The sequence below is a fragment of the Taeniopygia guttata genome, chromosome 7 (genome assembly GCF_048771995.1).
Source record: "Taeniopygia guttata chromosome 7, bTaeGut7.mat, whole genome shotgun sequence".
NCBI classification, from domain to species: domain Eukaryota; kingdom Metazoa; phylum Chordata; class Aves; order Passeriformes; family Estrildidae; genus Taeniopygia; species Taeniopygia guttata.
In genome coordinates, this window is record NC_133032.1 from 9,806,492 (window position 1) to 9,828,941 (window position 22,450).

Sequence of the window (22,450 nt, forward strand, 5' to 3'; positions counted from 1 at the left end):
ATTTTTGCCTGATTAGTCCACAGCAAACATCAGACAACTGTGAAACAAAAGCAGCCAGACACGAATGTTCACCACAATGAAAAATGATGACAAACTGTGTACACTTTAAAAGCTGGGCTTAACAGCAAGTATCCACCTCTCAGCATGAGTCATTTCCCAGTTATTTCTGCACTTGATTGGATCAGCACCAAAGCTGCAAAGCATTTGCTGGCCTCCAGGTGTGTTGCAAAAGGTTCTCCCCTGGCATGGCCCACATATTATGAGTGGCCATGCAACTGAATGACCAGGTAAGCCATTTCAGCCAGGTCGTATATGCAGGAGGTTGTTGCTTTGTGAACAAGAAAGGCTTCAGTCTCATATCTATCCACCATTGTTCTGCTCTCAAGCTTACTGTGCTTTACAAGCTTATAAATGTAAGCAATTTCAATTGGACTGCAGCGCAATTATGTAGTAAGAAACATACAGGCTAGTAACTTTATGTTTTTATATTTGTTTATGCTTTCTGTCATCATGTGACAGAGATGTCAAGCCTTTTGGAAGCCATTAGTGACAGATTCTGCACAGCTGGAGTTAAAAGAAATCAAACTTAATGCTTACAAGTATTACCTGCAACGACATTAAGTCCAATATATGCATAGCTGTCTAATCTATTCTAACCATGGACCCCAGAGCACTTCATTTTGCCTGACTGTAACCAGCTAAACATATTTAATTTCAGCTGAGTCACCTTGGCTGCTTTTCTAGTCAAAAGATAGAAATCCATATCTCCAAAGGTGAGGAAAGGTAAACCAGAAAGAAAAACCCTTCTCCCTGAGCTCCAGAGGGAGATTAGCTGGATAGCTTAAATAGCTGAAGTTAAGAAAACCAGATGGGTTATGAAACCCACCTGTAGTCCATCTCCCTGGTGACAGGATGACTCATTGCCACAGTTCAGAGGGAAGAAGCAAAAATCTGTCAAGCACTCCAGCACAAACAGGAATATTTAACATGCACATACCCACCACTGCTTTTTTATGGCACTCTTAATTGATTAATGCTCTAGTCAATAATAACTATGTTAGACCTCAGCCCCATAAGTGCATTTCACTTCTCAGTTGTCTCATTAAAGGGAGATGAACTGTTCACCTGCTTACAATTAAACATATGTTTAAATGCTCGCTGGCTTGGAGTCTATTATTTTGTAGCTTAGGTACAATTTATTCCCTTCGTTGCACAAATTGTTGTTCCAGCTCCTTTTTTCATTATTATTAGTATTCCTGTTTTGCCATTTTTGTCCATCTGGGAGCAGGATGTTTTCTTCATGATTAGAGGAGTGATTGCAAAGAGTGATTTCAGCAAGGTATCCATTGACATATATTTTTTTTTCTGTCTTTAACCTTTTAATTGTAGTTTGTGTGTTTAAAACTACAAGCAGTGACAATCAAAATCTTCCCTGCTACTGATGGCAAAATCTTTCATAATACAATTTGTTTAAATAAAATAATTCTAAAATTACTGCGGTAGTGGTTTCTACTATTCATGGAATTAGAAGTATGTATTCTCTGTACCAGTTACAAAGAAGATTAAAAGCAGTTAAATTGATTTTTGTTTCTTTTCCACAAGGACTTCTGATTTTAAGTGTATAATTACAGTTTTTAGAAAAATATTTAGTAGAGTTCAGTTAATTAAATGTTTATGGAAAATAGAAATATATCATTATTGAATTCTTTAAATTCTTATATTTATACTAAATAATATTTGCAGTAAACTATTTGAAGAACTCTAAAGCCATTTACCCCAATACTCATATGACGAAAAATGTGTCTATTTCAATCACAGTTTCTTGTAGCATTCCAAGCTGAAGTTCAGATATTGAACAACCTGGTTGTTTGGATCTGTAATTTTGCTCTAACTCTGGCTGTAGCACTGCAGGTCAGTTGGCCTCACTCCCTGCCAGCTCCACTCTCTGGCTTTAGTGATGTCAGTGGAAGGACTGACTTGAGACAGTAAATCCAACATCTTGAAAACAACAAAATGCACTAAATATATTATGTAACCAAATCTAATCAAGTTCTAACTCTAACCTTGCCCACCTTTTTCTTTCCATTGCAGATCATGCATTCTTCTGGGACAGCATTCCAGAAGAGCTTGCAAAGGTGATTTCTGTCTTTTCTTTTAACTTGATAACATTGTCAGGGATAATTTGGTTATCAATTTCACCATTATCTAGTTTGCCTTAGAATTCCTTTCTGACTGACTATATTCTCTTGCAAACTCTCCTTTTGTTCTCCAACAGAAAGGTGCAGGGAAGAATCAGGAAGTTTCTGCCATAAAATTAATAGATAAGAACTTGCTGATTACATGTTCTGTCCTTTAAAACAAGAGCAACATGAAAGAACTTTGATTTAAAAATAGTGTCAGAAGGTGTTCTCTCCCACATCTTTCAGACTCTCAACTCCTGTTGAATCTCTCCATTATCTTTTATGAGAAACAGAAGATGATACCAAACTTACTCTTCTCATGCTCTAAGCACACACACACACACAAAAAAAAAAAACCAAAAAAAGAAAAAAAAACCAAAAAAACCCACAAACTAATACTATAGCACTGGGAAGGCACCAAAGCTGAGAGCTTTGCCTGTCTAGTCCAGACTCACCTGTGCAGAAATAGATGGAGGCAGGAAATAAAATGGCATTAAAACTTTGTCTCATGTCTCACTGAAGACTGTCCTGTGATTGCAAGCTTGGTTGAATTCTAAGGAATTATGTGGTGCTCGTGATGTGCCCTACTGGGACCTCCAAACTTTGGCAGATTTTTCACAATTTCAAAATTCAGAGTGTATTTCTTTTCCATCCACATATCTGTTTGGGTGCTTCATGCACATGCATGTAACTATTTTTTTTTCTCTGCCTGAGTGGATTTAGCTATTACAAAGTGATCTTTGGCCCTGAATTTGTGACAGATTAGCTACCCTTCACTATTAAATGAAGTGAGTAAAGAATGGCAATGGTCTGTAAGCTTTGCACAAATATATTTCCAAGAAGCTTATCAAAATTTCTGTGTACCCTATGGTGCAGGAAAATAAGGGATTTAGCAAATATGAAATAATTTTGATTTTACTTTTTCATTATCATCAGTCAGCAAGGAACAGGCAAATTAATCATGTGCCTCCTATGGAAAATATTCTGAGCATTCTGGAAGCCTTCAACTATTTATTAAAGTATCTAAAAAATCAGAAACAATTATATACTCAAATGGACAGGCCAGTTTATCCCCATCTATAGCTACAGTAGAACACATGGGCCAACTGGTGGAATCACACAAAGGATATTATATCACCAGGATACCACATCAATAGTACAAACTGTCACTGAAATGCAGGAGGTATTTGATATTTTCTATCAATACACATCCACAAGGTTCCACACTTGTGATAACCATGCCAGGTGGATTATGTGATGTAACTGTTGTCCCAGTTGCAATGTGTTCCTCCTTGGTTCCCTTTGTCAAGAGCCTCATTTTATTTCCTTGGCAACAAAATAGAATGACTTATTCACTGCACATTACTTACAAGAGCCATCTCTCCTTCTATTATTGCAAGCTTGCTATCAATTCAAATATTTGCAGTTTTCAGAATTATCCAACTCTTTACTTTTGAGGTTTGGGATTTGATTTTTCAGAAAATAAGGATGGTAACTTTCCAGCCTGGGCAAATCCTGTTTTCTGATCATATCTAATAAAACATTGCATACAATTTATTCTATTTAATAATTACTGACATTTATAAGAATGTTTTCCTAGACCTGGATCATAAGAAAATGCAACACAGAAAAATGTAAAAAAATTATTCTTACCTGTAACAACTCGGCCATTTCCAGAGCTCTATCAACTCGGTAAAAAGGCTTTCATAAAGATTCAGCAAAAAACAGTGAAGGCCTCAAATAGTTAGAATTAGTTAGAATTGTTATATTTCTCTTCCCAAATTATGTGATATTTTAATATATCATTCAATGCACTTACATCTTCAAGTTTACCTACCAAATTTAGCAGAGAACATTCACAGTCTTCTCTACAGTTTAATAAGTCAAAGCCATGTGTATACAGATACCAGGGTCATCAGCATATAGAAGAACAAACATAAATTTCAAACTAAATTTCTGCTTTGTTTCCAAACTATATTTTGAAATAAGGCAACACTACCAGATAAATGAACCAAATGTAGTAAATTGTGAAGAATTTTCTTAACATGTCACTCACTGTACAAGTGATGGAAATACATGTTATTTCTACTACTGTACTCTGAAAGCCAAAGCACAAGTCTGGAAATGTTCCAGCCTCTGAGCATCTTTACTAGGAATATTTCAATACAGGATGTTCCCTCAAAACCCCACCTTTTCGAATCACATAAATAAGTGTCCAGACAGGAAAAAAAAGTCAAGATCTGAATCACAAAACCTGAAAACCAAAGAAGGGCAGGGGGAATAAAGCTATCATTTCAACTACTTTCAATTATTATAATTTTCAATTATTTTAAGGAATTCACAGCTTTGAGTCACAACCTAAGGAAAGATAAAATGTGACTCTTGGACATGGAGGTAAAGATAAATTTATTATATATATTGCAGAAATGTGCTGCTTGTAAAACAAGCTTCCAGAAACTGGTAGCAAATAAAAACCCAAACCACAACTCTTAACAGAGAGCAGTATTTTTGGTCTACATAAGGAAAAGAGCCGATGTTTGCACTCCGGGTCCTGTGGCCCTGAGCTGGAAGCTGACTGCACAAAATCCGAACATCGAAGGATAAGTCCCAGACAGGAGCTGCCCCCACCTCATACTTGTGCTGCCCTGACAGTCCCAGGGGAGCCCTACAAACTGACATCAGGAACCTGGACTGGCGAGTTTTCTTTCAGTAATTACAAGCAGTACTCCTGCATTCCAATGTGACCCAGAATCATGACAGATTAAAACATTAAACAAACCTGCATTTGCTAATGAAGCTTTGTCACTCAAGATGACCCAGTCCCAGAAGATGCAGAAAGAGGAATTCAACACAATGAAACTGTTCAGTGTGGACCCAAAATTTACAGCCTTGAAAACATACAAACATTATAGAAATCTGCTCTGATGGAGCAGCATGGCTGTATTAGATCTTTCCTGCCTCAATTTAATCTGACATAACCAGTGGATGTTTAAGTGTAGCCATTCCCTGCAGAGGTGATGATTGATCTCTGTATCACAGGATGAGTTAGAAAGCTTTGCCAGCTGAGATTTATGTCTCAGAAATCTGCAAAGTTGGGATGTTTTGTAACCATTTAAAAAATACAATGTGTGATAGAGGTGAGACAAATGGCTGCCCACACTTTCTGGAGCTGATATCTGTTTATATTGCAAAACTATGCTGACTAGCAACCAGTGAATGATTATTTCTTGGATGAATTTGGTGCCTTCATTCTTTGTGAAAAGAAATGCATGTTATTTCATACAAGTTCATCTGAAAATAATAGGTGTTTGATAAAGTTATCACTCTTACTATATATTTATTATTTATGAATTTGTGACTATAAAAGAAGCATCTATAAATGTGATAGGGAAATACTGATTGCCTTTTCAGTGGTATCTTCTTAGATGAAGATTTTTTGCCAAGTCCCTCCAGATATGTGTCACTGATTCCCTGCATACCTTTCTGATTCTCTAATCCACTAGGCTTAATGCTTCCTTTTTGCATCTGGGATGAGACTGTCGCTGCATTATTTAGTCTTCAAACAAATTCAAGTGTTCGCCCCTGTCTGCATAAAGGAGACAAAGAACTTCACGAGTTGAGCTGCTGAAAGTAAGAAAGGCTTGTCTAAATGTTTCTTATCCCATACTTAACTGTAGTGGCAAGCATCCTCTTGCAGTCATTTATCCCTTAGACATTTCTTTCCAAAATCCCTGACTCCAGCCTTCCTTTTGTCTGAGTAAAGTGGGCTGCTTCAGTGAGTTTACACTTCAGTGTAATTGTTTCCCAACTAGATAAACATTTGACAGCAAACACTGTTTCAAACATTGCCAAAATGGGTACAACACTCTCTAAATGGTGTCAGTTGATCTCCTGTTTATGCAATGTTTACTGCAAGTGTCTGAAACACACAAATATCCCCCTCAGTTATTTCCTGTCTCCTTTACTCTTATCTCACCTAGACTGTGATCTCTTCAGAGTAAGAACTGGCTTTCTTTTGAATTTTGCTTGATAACAGGTAGAGTGCCAAAGCTCAATGATTAACAGACTGTTAAAGACAAATCTCAGCAGGAGCCATACAGGACTGCAAAGGCTGGATTTTCTCTAACAAAACTTTTCCCATACATATGAAACTTTGGAAGTTCTCTAATTTTTTTCCACATGCAAATTCCCATTTTGAGCAAGGATATGCAAAAGACGAACAGAAATTGAGAATGTTTTCATGTACAGGGGCTAAGAGACTTTGTCAAACAAGTGTAACCAAACTTCTTTATCTTTAAGAAGCCATAATAAGTGCATTGCCCTTAGCTATATATATATATTTTCCCCCATAGATACATATTCCCAGACTTTCACTAAGGAATACTATAAAGGCAGCACCACCTAGTGGTACCAAAACCACAGTGTAGTATTTTCAGTGGTTTCCTGAAAATCATTTTGGAAGCACAGGGGAAACTCAGCTGAAATTATTTTTGAAATACCCCATGACACTTACATGTTTTGGTCTTTTTTTTTTTTTTTTTTTTTCCCAGCAAGAACATGAATAAATATTTGCAAGCTCTTAACATACATGTATATGTATATGTATATGTATATGTATATGTATATGTATATGTATATGTATATGTATATGTATATGTATATACTTGGTTTCTGGTTTAAGTACTCTTTGAAAAGGAAAAAGGGAAGTGAACATGTGTATTAATCATATTGGACAAAATATTTTATATATATATATATATATATATATATATATATATATATATATATATATATATATATATATATGCTTTTAAAAGATCAGGTACCAAAATAATTACTACTCACACCTTTCCATCCAATTTTATTGTGTAAGGTTTAGATGAAAACCTACACAGGAATAAGAAATACCTGGCAACTTTGGACCACTTGCCAAATATTTTCCAGCACACATTCCAGGGAACTGTAACTTATCTTGCTTCAATAAATATAGTCTGTGACAGAGGTGCTCACTTCCAAAAATCAGAAGGGTCCAATGTGTAAGACCAGTTGTCCTCCCCAAAGATGGTATTGGCATAAGTATTTACATCTGTGCTCAGTAGCTGTACAGTGCTGGGACTACCACTTGGTAGCACTTTAGATCATCCTTCCATCAGCTTTTCATTTGCCCCTGTAAATCCTCTATTGACACTTCTGTGACACTTCAGGAGGTGAGAAACCTTCAGATGCATCTGCATCCATGGGAGCCTGCCAGCATAAAACAACCATTGTTCTGAACACCGAGAATCCGTGGTTTGTTGCAGCCCTTCCGAGTCTTTCTCTAGGCATGCACTGGCAAAGTTTGGCATTACCAAAGATATAAATCTCTAGTAATTCTATGAAATTATATGGTAGCATGTTTTAAAGTTACAAACATTATGTGACAACACAGCATAGGAAGGAAAAACCTCAGTGATCAAAACGGGTAGTGGCCTTTTTCGTTTTATACAGTACACATCAGGCACCCAAATGACTCCTGCCTCATCCCTTTTCTCAGCCTGCCCCATCCTCCATGCAGCCCACACCCCTCCGCTTCCTGAAGTGGCACCCAGTGTGGTATTTGGTACAGCCACAAAGCCTCCACTCAGTGTGGCTTCCCCTCTCCTCCCTTCCCCGTCCCGAGTACCAGCACAGCTCTTCTGTTCCTAGCTCCAAACACACCCCAGCGCTTCTCTCCTGTTCACAGCCGCCGGGCATCCTACTCTCCCTCTTCACAGCCTCCTCGCAGCTGGGGTATTTAAGCTCCTAAGTTTCATTCACCACTGGCATACAATGTTGCTGGTGTTGTGACTATTTCACCACTGACCTCATAGATTCCTTCCTTGCCTACAAGAGAGCATGGAAAAACAGAAAACAAACTGACTGAATAGAGTAATTCTAGTTAAATGCTTTTTAAAATTCTTTTTACCATGCTTTATCATTTCATGGTTGGGGATATTTTTTCTAGTCTTCCCCATGTCTCACAATGACTTTATTCTAAACTCTTATTATCCCAATAGTTTGAAACCTTCCACACCAGTTTATTTATTCATTGTTACTGGTGATACTTGTTTTGAACAGGCATTGTCCTTAACCTTAAGGAGTAAAGAGCTTAACCTGAAAGTATTTGAAGAGAAGATTTATGTCCTCTTAAAATATTCACTTTTCTAGACTAATTACTTGAACTTTTTGAGGATAAGTTTAGTCTCTTGCAGACATCCATGTTTCCACTACCTGTTATCTAATCCAACTGGAAAGAGCAAAATCAATTCAGCATTTTTGTGTCCAACAAAACAAGTTCTCCTAAGCCCATGGTTACATAGCTTCCAGATGTGCCAGTGCTTGATCTGCCAGCAAACCACAGGGAGGCAGAGCAAAAAACATTGTAGTATAACCCTTTCTCCACTCACAGAAACTATTAACCTCATATTCTTAGTGTATCCTCATCTGTCCAAATCAAACTCCACCTCTCTTGAACACTTAAGCACACTTGTCATACTTGACAAGATGTCTGATAGAAGTTGGGGAAGAATAGGTCAGATTGCACCTCATATATTGTAGGCAGTATTTCTCATTATTCCCACATACTTGCACTTTGTAGTCACCTGTGATTATCTAGGCCTTTCTCCACATATTACATTTTCAAGTGGTGAGCGCCACAAACAAATTATTTTTATTTCCTACATACATATATTTTATTATTAAATTCCAGCCCATTTCTATTACATTCTGGATTGTTTTTGTTATTGTTTTGGTTTGATTTTCACACTTTATGCCTTTTTTATTTATATCTTTAATACTCTTCTGTGTATTAAGCAATTAATCAAAACAGTAACATTAGAATCAATCCTTGGGTATTTCTTGGATAACTTTGCCAGTATCTTTCCTCTACAATGACAGTACTCTTAACATAATGTTATCTCCCCTTTTGCCAAGTCATTACACACCTTAAATTCTTGTATGAATCCCCCTCTTTTCTAGTTGAACTATTAATTTTCCATGGAGTAGTGAATCTTTCAGATCAATGCAACAAGTTAAAGACTTTAGGCTGCTAAAGAAAAATGCAAATATAAATAGTAATTAAAGTAAGAACAAAGACTTGTAAATTCTATATAAATATTTTATTATGTATAAAAGACAACTTACATGGATAGGTGCTCTATTAGAACAAATACTGGCTGTTTTCATTAAAAGATTCAAATGCTATAAAAAGCATTTTAGAATGTCTCTTCCATCTTCTGCACTGACATTTTACTTAAGGACCCATACCAAGCAGCAAATGTACTGCAACATAGCAGTGGCTGGTGTTTCTAATGATGTTATGACAGAGGAAAAGGAAGGCACCATATGGCATCCAAATTTGGATTCAAGGCAGGAGCTCCTTGTCTCCAAGTCAACAAAACCAGGCAGAGTTATGGAGTCAAATACTCAGTCCATAGACTTTTAAACAGATTTTGCAAAACATCTCCTTTGGGATGTCAGCTGGCTCTGGAAAATACAAATTTCTTCATTGAAAATAACAATGGGAAAGAAAAAAGAACCAACAAAAACAAGAAAGATGGAATAATTGAAAGCCCTGGAAAAATCAGAAGGCAGGTTTGTTCAAGGAAAATACTCCCAATAGGATACCTAGTTTTCTTACAGTACACATATATGGTCAACACAAGAATAACATTTTAAAGTCCTTATGTAAGCATTTAATCCTCCCGTAGGTCAGATGAATTTTCTTTAGTGTTATTATTTTGTATAGGAGATCCATGCAAAGGAGATTTTGGTTCTCTTTGCTCTAAACCTTGAAAAGGCACCACAAAAAGGAATCAAAATACTATAACTGTTTGATAGTAGTAGCTAGGTAGCAAGGTGAAATTTCATGTACACCATTAAAACTACAGTGTTATTTCATTTCTAACCTGTCTTTGTCTTCCAAAGGCTAGACAAAGAAAAATTTTGTAATTTTTTTAAAAAATTGCAAAAGTTTCGCTAAGTTTATTTAGCTGAAATATTTATGATTGTCAGTATGTAAACTACCTCCCAAAAAACAGTCAGAGCCTGACATGTAAACAGTTAACTATACATAATATGTATCATATTAGGATAGCAGGTTTGAGCATTGCTCAAGGCATAACGTGGACACACATTTCTCTCAAAAATGGGAATGTAAGGTTAGTGCAGTAATACTAATGTTATCCAAAGTATCGTGCAAGGGAGAGTTTTCTGTTGGCTGTCATAGGAAAAGTAATAATAATTAAAAAAACACAACCAAACAAACAAAACAACCCCCAAAAGACCAAACCCAAACTCCCAGGTGTCCACTTATTCTGTTAGGCACTAGACAGTAAAAGAACTTCTCTGAATACTTCAGTAGTCACATTTCCATCCTACAGAACTCTGTATTTGCCTATGGGTTCAGCAAGTTAAAATGGGAAGTTTCCAGTTCTTACTGCTGAAGAACAATAAAACTTACTGTTTCCAGTTCTTACTGTTGAAGAACAGTATAAAGATAAAAGTAGTATTTTAATTAAATGATAAAAATGTAACAATGACTTTCTTTTAATATTTACATTTGGATTTGGCATATTAGCTAGAACAATGAAAGTGGCTTGTGCTTTGGTGATGAGAACAATGCCTGGCTTCAAGCTTTCCAATGTGACATTTAAACTTTCATTTTTAAGACTTTCCATTTTTTAAACTATATAGAAATATTTTATGGGGATTATGTTTAGCTAAATTTGTATATGTTCTGTATTTCAAGTTTAAACAACGTGATTTAAGTTGTATTTTTTTCTATCCTTACTTTTCATATTACTGGATTTTTTTTTTTTTAATACATGCAGAGTAAATGTTTTCACATATTAAAAAAATTATCTCACAATTTCATTGTTACATGGAAACTTTTAAAAAACACTGGAGGGCAAGAAACAGGAAAATACAAACTTACACATGCAGCTAATTTCGACATATTACATAATAATCCCCTTGCTCTTAAATACACTCACCGAGTAGCAGCGTAACAAAACCACTGAATGATACTGACATGTCTGAATTTACTTTTGGTTGGCTTTTTTCAATGCATGTGTTGTTGTTACAAGGAATTCTCCCAGATAAAAGGAGATTCCCAGTGCAAGAAGGAATCTTTTTGGTACATATTTTCATATGTGTAATTAACTGTTACGGGAGAGGTAATTGCTCTTATGTACTGCTAGAACTAAGGCAGCACATAATACTTCATGATATTGTTAAATACCTGCAAACCAGAGAACAAGCATATTTTAAACTTCCACAAAATCCAAACCTGTTTCCATGAAAATTGTATAAGGACTTCCAAAACATTTGGGTTTCACTTCCTGTCAGAAAATCTGACATTGATGGAATTTCCAGGAGTCAAAAGTCCATGAGTTTTGGCATGAACTGGTTCAGTTTTGGGAGAAATTTTGATTTCAAAATTCTGAAGTAGCTGTGAACATAAACAGGACAAGTATTAGAAAAACTTCAAAATTACCAATGAAGAGTAGCCTTTAAACCAGAGAACATAACAGACTGTCACAAGCAAAATTTCTGTTGCCAGTTTGGCAGCATTTAATTGCTACGATTCCCATCCAGGAAAAAAAATAAAAGAAGGTGTTAGAAGATAAAGATCATAGTTCAAATCTTCTTCCTCTGATGGAGGGAGGATTGAGAAAGTCCTTTCTGAAGGAATTCCACAGAACTAGATTAAACAGTCTGAACTATCCAAGAAACTAAGGTCTCTTCCAAACTTTGTGAGGTTCCCCTTTATCTATGTGCTTTGTATTTCACTTCCTTTAATATCAATCAATAAGTGAAATTATTGAGAAAGCTATAGGAATCCCAATCCCATCAGACTCATATTTCTGAATGAAGAATAACTCAGCTATCTACTTTTACACTTTCAAGAGGGAAATACTGCAACATCCTCAACTTTTCCTAATAATAAATCTCAAACACATTTTTCTATAAATTAAGTAATTTTCTCTTATTCTTTCTCTAGTATGACTGATAACCAATGTATTATTTTCCTATACATAACTACATTTTTCAGTGTCAGATGTCTGACTAAGCTTTTATGTAATTTTTCTCTTTGTAAAACCCCTCTTGTTATTATCTTTGTCTTCCAAATTTCCTTGAATTTGGCTATATTGTTCTTAAAATGCAGTGCATGGGCACGGCTGTTTATTGTTGCTTAGTGAGGATTCATCTCATGAGTATTTAGCAAGATTGAGTAATTTAGCTCCTCTTTCTGATCTACAAAATGCTTGCTAATGCTGCTAATATTATCTAGAATTACATTGCCTTTTCAGAATTGACTGATTTTTTACTATATCATTCCGGTCTGTTCCTATGGTACTAATATTACCCAGACAGCTGTTCATAAATTTGTATTTATGCATTTATTTCTTCTCAAGGGCACTAACTTCCAACTGTCATTAGTGAATAATTTTGTGTTGCTTTTGGAATATTTCTCCTTTTTTTTCAAAATTTTATATTCGGATCCCCTGATTTTAAATTAACTCATATCAGCTTGGTATCCCATGCAAACTGTAAAAGTATTCTCTAATCCATCCCTTACATTGTTAATGAAAATACAGCCTAAATCAAATGCAGGACAGACTTCTACAGAATTTTAATTTAATGTTTTCCCAGTTCAACAGCAATTATTCAATAGCTACTGCCTCCAGCTATTTTCTTTTTCCAACCAGCTGTGAATGCATTTTATGGGCACTTCCATCTGGAACAAATTTTATTAATTTAATTGAGAGAAAAACATACAGAACATGTGAAAATACTTCCTGAAATCAGACTACATGACTTACTTTATACCCCTACATGAGGTAAGTGATCAAGTCAAAGAAAGAAATCAGACTGGTCTGAAACAATTTCTCTTTGATGAGCTCCATGTGTTTCTAATTTTAACTCGCTTAAATATCATCTCTGTGTTTGTAAATAGGTTGTGTGCTGTTTTGCTCTAGTTTCTTTCCAGAACAAAGCAGGTTCTCCATTGTTTCCTTGAGCCTCATTTTAAAAAAGATTGTGTTTGTTTTATCAAGCCCCCTGGGAGCTCTCTCACTCCAAAAGACAGGCACTAATTGTTCAGAGATTGCTCTCTAAGTTCACTGAAGGAAATTCAAAGACAAATTCAATCAAGCTTTCCTTTGAATACATAAAATGGATCTAAATATTTTTATAGTTAAATAACTATAAATAGTAACCAAATCTTCACTATTTGATTGCACAATCTGTACTCATTATTTGAGCTATAGGCTGTCTTGTAAATTACAAAAAATGTAGTAGCTGTTGGGAATGTTTTCTTTATTATATGAACCAATCAAAAACAATATATCTCAATATATACTATTTATATAACTATAAATTATGTATATTTAAACTGATAATGAGTAAGAAGAAAGAACAAGAAGAGACAGAAAAGCCCAGAACATAGAAAAATTCTACTGTTTGTCATCACACTGTGATTAGTATAAGGATTTAAAATCCATTTTCCATCTTTGTAAGTTCTGCATTCTTCTAACTAAAACACAGAAACTGAGCAGGTAACCATTCTAATATACATTAACAAAGATTTCTGATTTGCTTACAAAAGTCTCCTGTACCAAATCTATGTATTTCCTTACCAAACTTACCTTTAGTTTTACATCATATGTACCATACCATCTGCAATGTAGTTTAGGTACTATGCTACATTTCAAGCATGATTATTTTCAATTTTTTAAGTCTTTGCATCTTGAGTATATTAGACAACACTCCAAAACAAAGGTTTTGAGCACTGTAGGATACCCAGAAATAGCATACATTAAAAAAAAAAAAAAAAATTCACTTTCTTCTTGTAATTCTGTCACACAGTTCTAACCTGAATCAGTGCAAGATGGATTTCCAGCTCTGCAATTCTTTTTCCTATACAACTTCTAATGCCATAACCAAACGGGATGGAGCCAAAGTTGTCAACTCTGTCCAAATTATCTTTCCTCAGCCAGCGCTCTGGTCGGAACTCATTTGCTGCTGAGAAATTTTCTTCACTGTATGAAGTAGCATAATGACAAAGTGCCAGCTGGGTCTGAGGAAATAAATGATATTTATATTTAGCTAGCTCCAACACACAAAACAAAATTTAAAAGCATTTGCAATTACTGTAATTTCTGCAATAAGAGGTGATAAAAATTAAGCAACTTTGAGTAATTCTAAAGACAAAAGGATACCTCAAAAATCAAATCCCTTTCTCAATTGATCAAAGGAAATATTCTTCAAATTGTTTTCAATGTTGCTGCATATATTAGAGAAGATGCAATGGGGAAGGAGATGGGAAAAAGTCACAAGTATTGGGAATTGTTTTATGAAGTTGCTATGAGAAAAAGGGAGAAACTTTCTACAAAGGGAATTAACAGACATAGAATTAGAAAACTGCAAGAATAATGAAATTCATACTTTTTAAATTTAATTGTACCATTACACAGATATGTTATTAATAGACTCCACCATCAAGAATATTAAGAAGAAGTCATGATGATAAATTTCATTTGCTCATGAGGACCCAAATGAAAAAATATCAAAAGAACAGCAACGAGTCAATCATAAAATCTATTTGTGGCATATAAATGGGTATTACTAAAATAATTTCCTCTTAATGTTCTAGATTGGTGAAATCTTTTAAAATCAATGAAGTGTATATATGTTGGAGCAGATCATATTTCATTTGCAAAAATTCAACTGTTCTCTGCAGAGGACTGCAACAGAACCTACCCCTTTAGGTATCAAGTATCCTCCAATGATCAAGTCTTTTTGGGTCACTCTTCCATTTCCTGGCAATACTGGATATAACCTAGTGAGAAATATTTATCAGAAGTTGAACAGTAGTAACTAAAACCATTTAAAAAATGTTTAGATTCCAATTTGCATTCACAAATATGCAGGTTGAATGCCATATTCATTCACACTAAAAATGTTTTTCAGGAGTACAGAACACCTTGGAGCGTCAAAGACCTGGAATCATCTGTGAGAGTATGACCATCATCTGAGAAAAGTTATTTATTTGTAACTGAAGGTTGAGCTATTTGGTCTATGCATTTATTTGCTTTATACATGTACAAGCATGAAGGTAGGTGGTCAAGCTGGAGACATTTCAGCACTACTGCTAAAGCTGAAAAAGTCTTATTGATGCCTTCTCTAAAATCTTCTTACTCCCTTCACCTCATGGTGTATAAACCTCATTTAGTATAAAACACATTTTTAAAAAAGTATGTCACATGCCTTTAATTTAAATCAAAGAGCTTAAAATTATTGAAGTGGGACTGCAAAGTACCAGTGTGGGGGAGGAGGTTGTTACATTTTGTCATACAAACTAAAGGGAAAAATCAAGCTTTCAATTCCTTACCTTAACATACAAGTCCTACATATGTAATAACACTTCTACCAAACTAAGAAACATTAAACATTATATAATCTATCTTATTCATTGCTTGAGCATCCTTGGACACAATACTACTGAAATAAATAAAAGTAGAAGTAGCAAACTGCAGTAGCAACAAATGCTAAAATGGACTCAAAAAATTCATTAGAATAACATGGAATTAAATCTTTTAGTTGTCTTCTACTTACCTCAAGGTTTCTTTCAGAACAGCTCTAATCAAAGGCAATTTTGGGACATCACGAGCCACTGGAACTTGATCTTTTCTCAGTTTATTGACTATTTCCTCATAAACACGTTGCTGCACCTCTGGGTGCTTTGCCAACAAGTATATGGCCCAGGACAAAGTGAAAGAAGTCTAAAGAAAAACCACAATCATCAAGCCCAACAGGATTACATGAATAATAATTTTAAGCCAAGAAAAACAATCAGCTTTCAACTATGTGTTTTATATGTTTAAAGTTATGAAACAGGCTGGCAATGATTCACATCTGGATTCAATGGGAGGTTGCCAGACGTTGCCATCCCCTCCTTCATCCGTTTTCCATCTAGAAGTCCACCGCATACCAAAATAATCCCTGCTGATATTTTCCCAGTGAAATATAAAAAGCAACAGACAAACCAAATGCAAACCCAACTATGTAAACCATATTGAAACATAAATACTCTAAACAGCAATGAATTAAATTAGCCCTTAGTTTTCAATATGCATTTCACCTTTCCTTCCAACAAAAATACTTCACAGGAAACAAGGTAAGAAAATTCTTCTCAGAACACTTCCAACCTCTTTTAGGCATATGGTGGTCCCCTCATGGCATCCACACGACAGAATTGATATCATCACTGCTAAGATTATACTTTATTCTTTTGGTAAGCAATGCTACACCACTATAATTTAAAAATGTTCTGTGTGAAGAAGAAACAGAACATGAGGCAGGACACCGTTCAACTTTGAGCACAAGAGGATTTAAAGAAACACATCATCTAATCTTTTTTCACCACAGCTGAAAAAAAAAATCAGTTTTTGGAAACATCTTATTTTGGTCTTAAGTTTAAGATCAATTTAGAATGCAAATTTATCATGATGGTGACTTTTATGTCTTGTCTTCAAACTGGGGTATAATGCTTGAAGTACCGTTCTCATAAGCTTTTCTTGATTTTCTTGCAATATTGAATGGCTGTGCCTTCTACAATGCAATCCAGTTCTATTCCACTCAGAGGAGCTGGCAATTGTGCCAGCTGTGTACAAATCTTCTCTGATATAAACAGTGTTCCTTCCCAGGTTCCCAGTTTCTTCATAACTTCTTAAAAATTAGGACTGTTCCAGCAACAGACAAAATGCTTTGTAGCCAACAACTGCCTCACAATTCAATTCTGTTGAAAGCTTTTATAATCCTCTAAATCTCTTTCAGTTTCTATGATAAAATGAGATCTGAATTGACAGCAGTAGGAAAGCAAAAGATTCCTTGAATTTTTGTTTTGTACTTGAAAATGGGGAAGTCAGGAGTATATTCCTCTCAGAAAAAGACTGTTGCTAGCTGAGAAAGCTGAGTCAAATGGAAAGGGAAATTCGTGTTGGCATGAACATTTTCCTTTTATTTTAATGAAAAATGTCACACACTAAATATGGAAAATTAATGGTCTGAAAGATTAGAAAATGAAGGGGATTGATAACTGTGTTTTACTTAAGAATCAACATCAAAAAGTTCTGCAACCTCATAAGCCCTTGGGACATTTAACCAATGGAGTAATATTCAGCACATAAAGAAGTTTTACATATGCTCCTTATTTTGGAATACAAAAGTGATTGCTGTTGGGGTTTCTTTTGTTTTCTTTAGAAACCTTACAAACTTTCTTAAGCCAAAAAAAAAATCTGAATTAAATTATCCAGAGAATTTTTCTTTTCTTCAAGACCATTTTATTTTTTTACTTATTTTAAACTTTTCTACTAGGTAAGACTATTTAAGTCCTACCTAGCACTTCTTTATCAAATTAGTCTAATTTATTTTTAAAATTTGTTCAGTAACAATCACTTATAGTAGCAGTGTTTATTGTTATTCTAAACAACTCTGTATACATTGTACATACAATAACTCATCTTTCTTTTTCCTTATTCTTCCAATGATCATGCTGCAATCAGTACTGAGCTACACTGATTTCATATGCATGGCAAATCAGAAGAATAAAGAATGAGAGACACTTGAAACACTTGAATATGTTCCTAGGTGTAAACATATTGGATACAGCAGCCCCATTAATCCTGAGCCTTTAGCACAGCTCTCTGCCTCAGCCTGACCCTATGTTGCCAGCACAAGCATGGGTAGAATGAACTTATACCTTATCCCCATCATTGCTGGCCTAACATCCCCCCTCAATGGATTCCAGCAGAAAGCAGGTATCTGATCCATAATGTATGTCCCACTTGATTTAATTAGCCGTACATGAAAATCCTTTATCAAACTCTACACATAAGTTTAATGGTCAATTTTTTCACACTAACTTTCAGCTAACCTTTCTATTGTGGTCTACTTAAAGTAGCACAAACACCAGCCTGCAAAGCAAACTAGTAAAAGAAAATGTATGAAATACAAGCTGAATATAAAGACAATTGCTATTTTATCTGTTTTAATAAACTGTGGAACAAACTCCCAAGTGGTGGGTTCCTGTAAACCACAGCTAGATCAGAACACTGATTTCATTCCAGTACAGGAAGTATTTTGTATCACTTTAAAGGCCTCATGGCTTAAATGTGTTAAAATTACATCCTTATGAGCAACATAACCCCCCTGAAGAGAGCTGCCAGTGACACTGGTGTACAAAAACAACTATGCACAAGAAAAATGGTAATAAGCTTACTGTGTCCACTCCTGCCAGAAGCATTTCAGTCATGTTGGCATAGATCTCTTCCAAAGTAAGTTCCTTACTCACTAGGAGGTGTGTAAGTAGCCCACCATTCACTACTTCTCCTTGGTCCAGCTGAGACTGAATAGCCTTCAATTTGTTGTCAACATGGATTTGACCTTTGGGATTCAAAAATATTGTTAAGCCTCCATTTTTATTTTTCTGCTGGTTCTATTCAGTAATCACATTTCTCACTTACACTACACTGCACATCCAGGATAAAAAAATCTGTTTTCTTAAGGAAAAACCCTCCTAGAGTGATGGTGGAGGTCCTTGGGTACTCATGGCATGGAAAGATTGAGCTGACAAGAACCTTGGTAGTTCACAGCATGAGAATGCTGAGCGCAAAAAAAGAGACTTCAGTTCCCTTCCTTGAGGGAAGCCCGAAGCCAGGTTTTTATGCCCACCTGGCTTGTCACCTGCTGACTCTGCAAGAAGTGCAGCTGCAACTCAGCACACAGAGGCTGCTACAAGATGCTAGCAGCAACCAGAAGGTCAAAGCCACAGAACTTAATTACTTTGAAGAGAAAGATGTGGACCATCAAGTAATAACAAGAATACAAAAACTTCAGTGAATGACACACTGAGCAATTTCACCCACAGCTCCATGTATGCTCTAGTGACTGCAAACAGCATCTTTGGTCAAGCAAGGGATTCAAGAAGAAAAAAACTCCTCTGAAAGATAATGGCTCACAAAATGAGCTTTCAAAAAATGAAAATGCATGCAGCTTTCTAATATTTGAGAGAGAAAAAGGGTTCGAGTTTTTTTTTAACACTCAAGAACATTAAAAAAAAATTGCAAAGACAACTCCTTCATCGTACTTACATGAAAAGTAGTTTGGAATGTTTCATTTACCAAAAAAAACCCATATTGTAGTACATCAGTGTACTCCAATGTCAACTGACACACTTGTGTATATATATATAAATAAACTTTACAAAGTTTTTAATTAATTGCCAGAGTCTAGTTTATTAACTTTCTTGTCAGTTTTAGTGGTGAATATGTCAAGATGCTTAATTAAAATTTTGCTGAAGTCAACAAAACTACCCTTATTAAAATTGAAATGGCTTAAGATAAACCTTGGCAAGCACTTGGACTTGGAATGACAAGTGGGTGCTGAAACAGATGAAGATAAATAAGGAAAGAGCAGAATAAAATAGGGGAGTTTTGAAATGTTCTGTTAAAGTTTGTTTTCAGTAGAATATTTTTAAAACAGTTCCCCTGGCCAGTCTGCATTTAATATGAAACTTACTTCTGCCACAATGTCTTCTTATAATTTTAGAAGAGAAATGCAGCTTGTCCCGTTCAAACACACACAGAACCTGCAGAAATACAGCTGAACTTTTCTACTACTAAATCTTACTAAATTTGAAGAGTCCATCCCAGGATCTGCAGAACTCTCTCCAGGGTTTTGGAATAAGTGGACGAAGCCATTTGGGAATAGCACCTGCATACATAGTAGTCTTAAACATGCTAAACATCAATTCCAGAGCCTCAATATATTCAACAGTCTGCTGTGGGATGTTGTTTTCCAGGCAGCCCAGCCGGCATTCATACAGAATAGTCGCCACCCCTGCACATGAAAAAATGAAAGAATTGTCTATACACATGCATGAACACATATTAATAATGTAAGGAATTAACTAACATAAACTACTTTACAATAAATTTATTAATATTATCATTATTACTACTTCAGTTGGGGAACAGATATTCAAAACACAGTAAAATTGCCTAGCTAAACATCGCAGCTAGAGAGTAGTTGCTATGTCAATAATGCTCAGATGAGAAGACAGCCAGGAATTCCAGCAGAAGTAGAGCAGCCTCCAGCCTGTTTGCTGTGTTTTGCACTGTTAACCCTGAGCCTGCCCTGTTGGCCTCTGAACACCTAGGGACACACGAGTCCAAAGGCATTTCTGATAATTGGTGACAATGGAGGAGTTTCTACCACTGGCTGTGTCTGCCATCAGCTGGTAACAAATGAATTCTGAGTCTGTATAAATGGATAAAAAGCTTGCACTCCAGCCAGTGCTTTTGCTGCACACACCATTCTCCACCCGGCCCTAAACACCAGCAAGTGTGACACTGCTGCAAGTGACAATGTTGACTGTCTCTTGTTCTGACTTGCTGTAATTTTCATAGATCTTTTTCTGCAGTTCTGCAGGCACCCCCACCAGACATTATCTTTACTGACAAAAATATTTTTAAAAATTGGTTATTTTCAACTCACTCTTCCTTTCCTAATTTTCCTCCCTCAGAAGATATTTTTTTCTGCATCTTTTCTTTCTTTTGTGCCTCTTTCAGAAACTGCTAGTTCTTATACATCCTCTCACTGCTTACATGGTCCCTTCAAAGAAATCTTACGTATTGGTTCTCTAAACAGTTACAGTGCAAGTTAAATAAACAGCAAGTCATATAGGAAATAAGTGTGTGCCAGGCACAAGTTATAAAGTAAAACAAAAAGAATGTGAGGAATTTAAACTAACCATCAGTTACAGTGAATCTGTAAGCTCACAGTTTGAAATTCCATAAACTGGTAGTTAAATGCCATTTTTAGACACTATTAATGTGAAACAGACCAAGCAGAGCAATTTGACACGAAGTGAGCAATCTGGATATTCTTCAAATCCCAAATTACTCAGCTGCCTGTCAGCAAAGAGTACCAATGTTTTTAAAAGGCATTACATATAACAAGATGGGGTTGTTTGCAGTTAGTTAAAGAAATGCATGAAATATGTAGCACCATGAGATTTCTGTAAGAACATAGGAAATGCCATACAGGCTCAGGCCAGGGTTTCATTCAGCATTCCCTCATTAATGGTAGCCAGTAGCAGATGATCTTAAGGCTATCAAAACAATCCCATACTTGGTATGTGTAGGCAGGGAAAAGCAGTATTTTTTCCCACATTAAGCTATCAAATTAATTTAGATACATCACATGGAGATTCAATTGGAGTTTGGCTGGTATATTGTGAAATTAACATGTCTTAGAAGTCCCTTGTTAGAAAGTCAGCACCCTTATTCTTGAGAAATTAATATAGAAATACAGAGCACTGAGTCTGTTCAAGACCTTGATTGAACATTTTACCTGTACACCAGCATTTCCATGGGAATTGCTCTTTACTCTAAGGGCTCTAGAAAGGATTTCTACTGATATCCACTGCACTAACTAGGAAGACATATAAATGCAGAATATCAATATCAGAATTCAGATTAATCACATCAGGGCACAGTCATTCGACAACCACACTGCTTTACATCCATTTTATTTACAGAACCAGCCTGGGCTTACCTTCCATCGAATACTTGAAGAAAAGGTTGTTAACATTGGTTACTGTTTCCCCATCCTCCTCCTGACTTCTGAGGGTGTGGATTCTTTTAATTAAGTCTGTGATAACTTCATTGACTCCTTCAGAGTAAACAGCCACGTCTTTGGGTTTCAGAATTTTTTGCCTCAGAACACTTCTCATTTTTAGCCACTGCTCCCCCTCCCTAGAAGAAATTATTAATAATGTCAATACATGATTTTCCTTAACAGTCATCAGCTGGGTAAGAGCTCTGCATCCAAACTGCAATTTTTCATGTCAAATGGTAAAATGAAAATTATGATAATGTATATTTTGTATTATGCTCCTACAATTTTATTCTGTATTTATTGCATGTCCTCATTAAATTTCAGTGCTGCAACATGTATCTTAACCTCTGGGTTGAGTGACAGAATTTGCCCACTCAGTGATCTGAATCAGTGTCCCTATGTGAGTCTGTTAGTAGTAGATAATGCAAGAAATTAGTAAAATATTATATTAAAATTACTTTAAATAAACATTCAAATGGGTAGTCTGCAAAACTGCCTTTCCAGAGAACCAGTACTTAATTACCAAATAAAGGTCTCACATTCACATCTGACAAACCAGCAACTCG

General features: G+C 35.7%; 1 protein-coding gene and 1 long non-coding RNA gene across 3 annotated transcripts in view; one reads left to right on the forward strand and one right to left on the reverse strand.

The window, feature by feature from the left end:
* On the forward strand, positions 1 to 15,666 carry LOC115495933 (uncharacterized). The gene is made up of 4 exons (XR_003961267.4): positions 1 to 287; positions 2,092 to 2,135; positions 5,684 to 5,810; positions 15,174 to 15,666. It is a non-coding gene; the product is annotated as an uncharacterized lncRNA (long non-coding RNA).
* CYP27C1 (cytochrome P450 family 27 subfamily C member 1) overlaps positions 7,678 to 22,450 on the reverse strand; it is a 27,790-nt gene continuing 13,017 nt past the window's right edge. Inside the window, exons 3-10 of one of the 2 annotated variants that reach the window (XM_041717287.2) lie at positions 21,822 to 22,021; positions 19,893 to 20,102; positions 18,484 to 18,647; positions 15,819 to 15,985; positions 14,964 to 15,042; positions 14,077 to 14,280; positions 11,488 to 11,649; positions 7,678 to 9,683 (exon numbers count right to left, since the gene is read on the reverse strand). In XM_041717287.2, coding sequence (XP_041573221.1) covers positions 11,533 to 11,649; positions 14,077 to 14,280; positions 14,964 to 15,042; positions 15,819 to 15,985; positions 18,484 to 18,647; positions 19,893 to 20,102; positions 21,822 to 22,021 — 1,141 coding nt within the window. In that variant the 3' untranslated portion in view covers positions 7,678 to 9,683; positions 11,488 to 11,532. Of the gene's footprint in view, positions 11,650 to 14,076; positions 14,281 to 14,963; positions 15,043 to 15,818; positions 15,986 to 18,483; positions 18,648 to 19,892; positions 20,103 to 21,821; positions 22,022 to 22,450 lie in introns of both variants that reach the window. The other variant, XM_002191004.7, reaches the window with a different exon arrangement.